Here is a 7476-nt window from a genome sequence, read left to right on the forward strand (position 1 = left end):
TTTAAATTTGTTTTTAAATATGTAGGTATATACGAGACGAAAACCTCGAATTCCTTGGGAAAAACATTCCCATGAGATTTTTTGCATAATCACTTCCATAAAATTCCGCAGAATAATGTTCAAGAGGTCGCTCATACAAAAAGTGGTCCTAATGTATTAAGCAGTTTTGTATAAATCCATTTTTTAGTTGTTATACGGGCCTCAAACAACTAAAAACAATGTTTTAAAATTAAATAAGCCCAAACTAAAGTATCAGAAACTGGTAGAACAAGGTTTAGTGAATTCAAAAATAATTGTGTGTTTTTGAGCCTTCAATCATCATTTTTCATTTTTTTTTTTCGGTTTTAAGTTGTTTATAAGTTGAAAACGATTAACTTTAAAGAAAAATTAGAATTAACCTTTTTTATTCAGAATGATCCAAAAATTGATAAAATATTAAAAACGATTGTTCACAAAAAAAAAATAATAATATTTAAAGCCATTTCACTAACGTAAAAACTAGTTCGTCTCTGTCTCGCTACGATAACGCACTGAAGAGAACTGCATGTTTTTAGCAATGCCTGATATCATTGTTTCGTTCGTAGATCGACGTCACTAAATGATTACGTCAGGTCCACGACATTATGAATTATCAACACGAAAATATTTACAGATTGGATATTGTTTAATCGTTTAATCCTGTTTTAAAATTAATGTATTCATAAAAGTTAGAAAGCCAAAATTCTGAACATTTGATAAATAAACATGAGATGGTCGAATTGATTATGTCATAAATTCTGTTACACTTTTATCTTAATAATACATTACAAATATACAACTTCTTCTTGGTTTTAAGATTAAATATCTTGATTAATTTGTTTTATTTTAGTTACAGGTAGTTCACATATTTTTACATCAATCAATATGCAGCAGTTAAATCAAAACGATGAAAACTTGATATACCGCTATAAATTTGAGTTTGTTGACACCTCGGACAGTCGTTTCATTACAAGTTTCAAGGGTACAGTACAACCAGTAGATGTCAAACCAAGCAAGTCGACAGAAATTGTTGTTCCACACAATATAATAACTAATGCTATTGACGATCATTTTTTATTTTATAGGATTAGTTTATTCATTATTAATTTGGAAAAGTAAGAAACTTCTTTAATTGTTTGGTGGTAGTAGGATTATACACGGTAGTATAAGTCTAATGTTTCGAGTAGCAGAAAATAAAAAGGTGAGAATCATAGTGACAGCTAACATTTGAAAAAAAGGTCCATAGAAAATAACTTAGATTAACTACTATATTTATTGGGAATAAAACACAATTTTAATCAAAAATATTTTCTGTTTGGCGATTCGATTTCCACTTCTCAAATCATTATCAAAATACAAATTAAACAAATTGTTTTATTTTGTTACTTGGAAAAAATCTTTTTAATAGTTCATTTTATCTGTCTCTCATATAATGACATATCAGACATATATTATTCATTTTAAATTAGGGAAGTTGAAATGATATTAAGTATTTATGCGTTGCGTTACTTATTTTTAGTTTACAAATAATGTTTCCTCGATATGTTACTGACTTACTTATGTCGGTATTTTCTTTTTGGTTAAAGCTACTACTAAATTATACCAAAAAATTTGCTACGCAGCTTTTTTCATTTAGCGAAAACAGCGGCTTTTTTAATTTTTCTATGTTCATTTTTCAATAGGTTTTTATGGAAAGGGGTTTTCTACCCACTAAAAATCTCCACCCATTGAGGAGAGCATGGTGAAAACATGTGCGGAACTCAGTTTACCATGCCTCATCTACCTTTTAATCCGCATTATTCTACGTACCCCTTCTCTTCTGTCCATTTTCAACCATTCTTTCTATTGTGAATCTTTCTCGTTAAGTCTAAATCTTACTCGCTGATTATCAGTTCAACCAGCACCTCCGTTGTGACACTCTTACCTATGCTCATTGTTTTTGTTGTAGGTTGCGGCCTTTCCGAAACCATTGACCGACTATACACATCTCACACTCCGGTATAGATTATATAATAGATATTAGACTCCTGCCAGAACGACTATTTACACATTAGCCAATAATTATCAACCCCGCAGCCAGGTAGTAATCATCAACAACACCTATTTCTTATCTTAGGTGTGTTCATACTTTTCTGTTCGATTTTTTGCACCCATTCCTGGCCTGCCATTCGCTTGATATCATCGGGCCATCTTATTTGTGGTCTGCCCCTATTTCGCTTATTTGCTCTTGGTCGCCATTCAACAATTCGCTTCGTCCAACGATTGTCTTTCATTATTTTGTGTGTAGATTCTGCCCAGTTCCATTTTAACATAGCAATGTTTTGTATAACATCTATTTCTTCATTAGAAATGCGATCGCTGAGCTTATTAATGTTGAATATTCTTCGTTCTATAGCTCTCTGACTTACTTTAAGTTTGTGGACTATGCTGTTGTTAAAAGCCTCTATATGTCAGCACCCGCAATGCATATTAGGCGAAATTTTTTGCCTTTGTAGTATTTGGTAAGTTTGATTTAAAAACTGGTTGTAATCTTCCAAATGTTGCCCATGCTAAGGAACATCTTATATTTAAATAAGCATTTAGGTTGAGATTTGACAGGTCTTTTTTTTGCGTAAGTATACATACGATTCAACCTTTTTTATACTATTACTGTCCAGAGTTATATCTAGGTATTTTGTTTGTGCTAGATTAACTTTTAGTCGTATTTCTTTTGATTTTGTGTTTAGGATAAATAGCATTTCCTGTAATTTTTCTGTCTTTTGCTATTAACGCAACATCATCGGAAAATCTCGGGAGGTTTAAGTTTTCGCTGTCTATCGACACTCCTTTCCCATTCTTAAGTTGGAAGCATATCTTCTAGGGCTAAAAATAAAAAGCTTGGGTAATAAAGAATCTGTCATAAAGGCTGTCAGTTTTTAATTGTATTCGATTATTCTGATTTAATCGTCTATACTTGCATTTATAAGTTTCCTTCTTCCTATCTTGGTGTTAATTTTTATTTGTGTTCTTAGCATTCTGTGACCGCTACCTGTGTTTATCGTGTTTTAACACTACTGTATCTAATATTGCGCTTTTTGTTGCTTCATAATAATATAGTCATAATAGTCTATTTCATTCTTTGTTGTCCCATTTGGGCTTTATCAGGTCTATCTTCCTTTTCTGGTTTTTTAAAGAACGTATTGGTTATGTACATATTTTTTGCATAATTTCATTTTAGTTTTATTCTTTCCCTACTGTTGCATTGATAACGCCCATTAAGATTACATAATTTGTTTTGTTTTCCACCATTGATTTTCTAATTTCTTCGTAAAATTGTTTTGCTTCCTCATCTCTATGATCTGATATCGAGGCCTGAACAATTTTACACGTATAACGTTCGTTAATTTAGATGTCTACTGATATTACTTGGTTTCGATATAGCCTTATACTGTAATGATACTGCTTGATTTTCATCTCCTTTGTAGAATAATTGGTGGCCGCTTTTTAGTTCCATACATTGCTCTCCTTTTTGTTGTACTTCTGCCAATCCTATTAATATCCACTTTATTTTCTTAATTTCTTCTTCTAATTTTAGCAGTTTTTCTTCTGAACGTAGTATCCGTATGTTGAATGTAGCTATGAACCACTCAATTATGTGATATTTCTATGAATGTTGTTTGTTTCTGTTGTTTCTTACCGAATTTCAGCCCTCCCCCCAGAATCCACAGAACTGCCTTTCAGAGGTTTCAGTGCGAGATTCTGAAACAATATCTCTACTCGCATGGAGAAATCCGTTTCGGATATTCTATTTGTTTTTATTTTTCTTTTATTATGCCAATGGTTGCAGCCTTTTTCCCTTAGTAGCTTTTTTAATACTGTCTTCTGTTTTTAACGATTTAAAAATTAGACTAAAGTTTTAAAAATAACCATATACTATTTCTTAAATAGTTTTATTTTTGGATAGGATCTATTTTAAATACGTAATGTGATCTTCGCTATTTGTGAAATATAATAATAGAGAGCTTTTTTTGACGTATTTAGACGTATAACAATTTTGCTCTGTTAGACTATTCTAATTTTTTAGACTATTCAATAAAGTTTTGATTTCGTGAGCTATTAAAATAGTAAAATTGATCCACAATAATGACTATAACGATGTTATGATGGCAATTTCGTAAAAAAACCAATTTTAGTATTCAATACTTTTTAGATGTACTTCTTACAGTTTTTTTTATTTAAATCCGGATACTTATTTTATTTGACTTTTAGTTTACAGTCCCTGCTCATATTATTAAACTCACTTAACAAATTCTGGTTTTTTTTCTCAAAAAAAATTGAAATTATCATATAGTTTTACTACAATACTAATATTTTGTTAAGCCAACTTTGCATTTAAGGAGTGCAGCCACTTTTCTAATCATGATATTTATGCATCTTGCTGATATTTCTTTTAACTGGTCATTATGGTTCCAATAAAAAATTATTTTCTTTATCAACTGAAGCTTTTTGTTGGTACTTCTTAGGCCAATTTCCTTTTTAGGCACTCCCAGATATTTTTGATGAGATTCATGTTGATAGAGGAATTTCTTGCCTCATCAAAAAACTTTTATTGCTTTTAGCCGTATGGAAAGGTGCTCTATCCTGCTTAACGACCATTATCAAGCCATTCCTTCATTTGTGTAACCAATCTTGTCTGCAAGACTCTTGTACTGGTCCTGTCGCATGCTTTCTTTTACCACATATAAACGTCCCATTTGCCGCTCATTACAGACCATATCTTTACTTGGGTGGGACGTTTAATTGTTTTTATTGCGCATCTCTTCTTATATTTTCCCCTTTTTGTCTTCGGACAAATTGGGCGCTATCATCCATAATTTGAAATGTTGCGTCATCACTAAAGAAAACCATCTGAAAATGTGAATCAAAATTATAAAATATGAAAACAAAATTATTTGTATTATCTTACTCTTTGCCAACAAAGTTTTGCTGTACAAATTTTGGTCTACACAGGTCACCGATACTGAACATTCTGCTTCTTCCAATTTATTCCTTATATATGTATGGGAATCTTCTGTGTTTTACAGCCAAAGTCGTTGCCTTTGGGGGTTACTGAAAGCTTTCTGCCATACAGAAACGACGTAACAGGACGTTTCTTTTTATTAAGTTTTTGACTCAACCTTTAAAATAATTACTGATATACACCACATCTTCTTGCTATTTCTCTTTGACTATATGTGGTATTTTTACTAGAGCAGTAACATAAGAGATTTACATTTATCCATATTAAAAAAATTCCAATCGGAGATTAATCGTCTTGGTGTATGATTAGAAATTAACCAAATTCAAAACTAACATTACTATAGAATAATATCAACACTGACCACTGCCAATTTTATGACAGTTGAATACCAATCAATAATTTAAGTAAAAAATTAAAGTTGGAAAATGTTTGTTGAGTCACTGCACACTTTTAGCACATTATAAGTATTCAATTCAATCAAAAAGTTCCGCCATTTTTAACTTAATTATGTATCATGATTATTTACTAATTGTTATCCAACCTATTCTTTTAAGGCTTAAAATTCCAAAAAACTTATATTTCTAGAATGAGTCTAATAATTTGAGCAGGGACTTACTACTTCGTTTTTTATTCAAATCCGGATACTTATTTTATTTGACTTTTGGTTTATATCACTGCCTTTAAAGCAGTTTCGTCCATGTTCTACTATATTTAGTTAAGTATGATCTTCTATTTTGAAACTGTAACCCTGTTTCACATTTGTCCGGTTTTTAAACTTTTCTAGCATTGTTTTATTATAGTAATTATACCGTAATTTCTGTAGTATTATAGCAAAATAAATTCTGAAATAGTAGAACATTTTTAGTTACTTGGGACGTCACTTACTACCCTATAGTAATCCTATTGCATAATTTTTATTTATAAGAAATGACTATTAGGATATATTTTTTATAACTTAAAAAATGTTATTCTATTATTTGACATGTTAATTACATATGTGATGAGTAATGATTTTAATAAATCAAGCATAAAATTTATTGTTATTATTTAAATTTTAAACGACCATGCAATTTCATCCTATAAATTAGGTAGGTTAGGGGTGTTAAAGGAAAGATCAAGAGAAATAACCTCCCAGGAAAAAAGATAGAATAGGATAAAAAGATGTACATACATAGTGCGGATAAAGATATGCCAGAAAAATGGTAAAATATGGAAGGGCAACTTTGGCAAAATAAATTCATGCTTGAAGGGCATTGGAACAGACACAGCAATCTGGAAACTGATCGAAACACTACTGTGTAACAATAAGGAGAAAATTGTATTTCTATGGGACGAGTATTTCAATTAACTACTAACTGAAAGTGAAGTAGATATAAACACCGACGAATGCAGAAATGTAACAACCGCCGAATCGTGTCAGAATTACAGGTAACGAGATAATCAAATGCTGGCCAGAATCGTTATACTGTGATCCCGTCCAACTATTTTAAGTCTATTAGCAGAATCGTGTCTGAAGAATGAAAATAGAAATGACCGCCGCCGAATTAGTTTACCAGCACGATTAGCAGATTGTGTGGAAAGATCCTTAAAATCCTTCTTACGCAAACAATCAGATAGTTATGGCTAAATGCTATATCAATGATATATAATCTCGAATATATCACAATAAAACCCAGACGAACATATAGTGTCTCGGAGCAGAGTATCAAAACCGATAGGTAGGAAATGGACAAGACAAGCTCTATAAAAAATATAATTAGCAAGGAATGAAAAATTAGAAGAACCTATAAAGTATAGAAATAATCAAGATAGGAAAGCTATCTCACAACTAACTATTATTTTATGGGGCCAAATAATATCCAAGCACAGTTAAAAACAATTTTATAACACCATATTAAAAAGTATAGTTACGTACGGCTCGGAAGTCTCGCAAATTAAGAATACAATATAGAAAATGATTAGCACAGCCGAAATGAACTTTAATAAACGATCAGTAGTCAGAGAGAATGATAAACGACCACATAAGACAGATCATGGATATAAAACACTAAAAGATATAGTAAAATAACTACTGAAAAAAATTATAAACTGGAATACTAAAAAGAGGAAGGCCGCAACGGAGTTGGTGAGAAGATATCCACAAAGAAATACGAGATAATAAAGAGTAGTGGAGACTGAAATTTAAGAAGGTAGTTTAATATGAGCTTCCGTAAATTATTTAGGTGATCTATAAATAAAGTGAAAATTGTCAATAATTTCCAACCTATGATAAGAAAAAGAATAGTCATCGATCAAAGAATGTCGATATCATAAAATGATTCATACCTTCCTTTTTTGTTAGATATCACGTATAACTAGGACAGTAATATTGTCAAAAATTTTTTTAGAGCATCCCTCATTATTCATGAAATAAGCAGAAGCCACGTGTTTCCCTTAACTGCACAAAAAATCTGTATGCT

At 31.1% G+C, this 7476-nt stretch overlaps 1 protein-coding gene across 2 annotated transcripts in view; it reads left to right on the forward strand.

The window, feature by feature from the left end:
- Positions 1 to 6054, forward strand: part of LOC140437069 (uncharacterized) — a 42132-nt gene extending 36078 nt beyond the window's left edge. For both annotated transcript variants that reach the window (XM_072526321.1, XM_072526320.1), the window contains one exon: positions 869 to 6054. In XM_072526321.1, the coding sequence (XP_072382422.1) occupies positions 869 to 1137 (269 nt within the window). In that variant the 3' untranslated portion in view covers positions 1138 to 6054. The remainder of the gene's footprint in view (positions 1 to 868) is intronic.
- Positions 6055 to 7476: the final 1422 nt, after the last annotated feature.

Source organism: Diabrotica undecimpunctata, chromosome 3 (genome assembly GCF_040954645.1).
Source record: "Diabrotica undecimpunctata isolate CICGRU chromosome 3, icDiaUnde3, whole genome shotgun sequence".
Taxonomy (NCBI): Eukaryota; Metazoa; Arthropoda; class Insecta; order Coleoptera; family Chrysomelidae; genus Diabrotica; species Diabrotica undecimpunctata.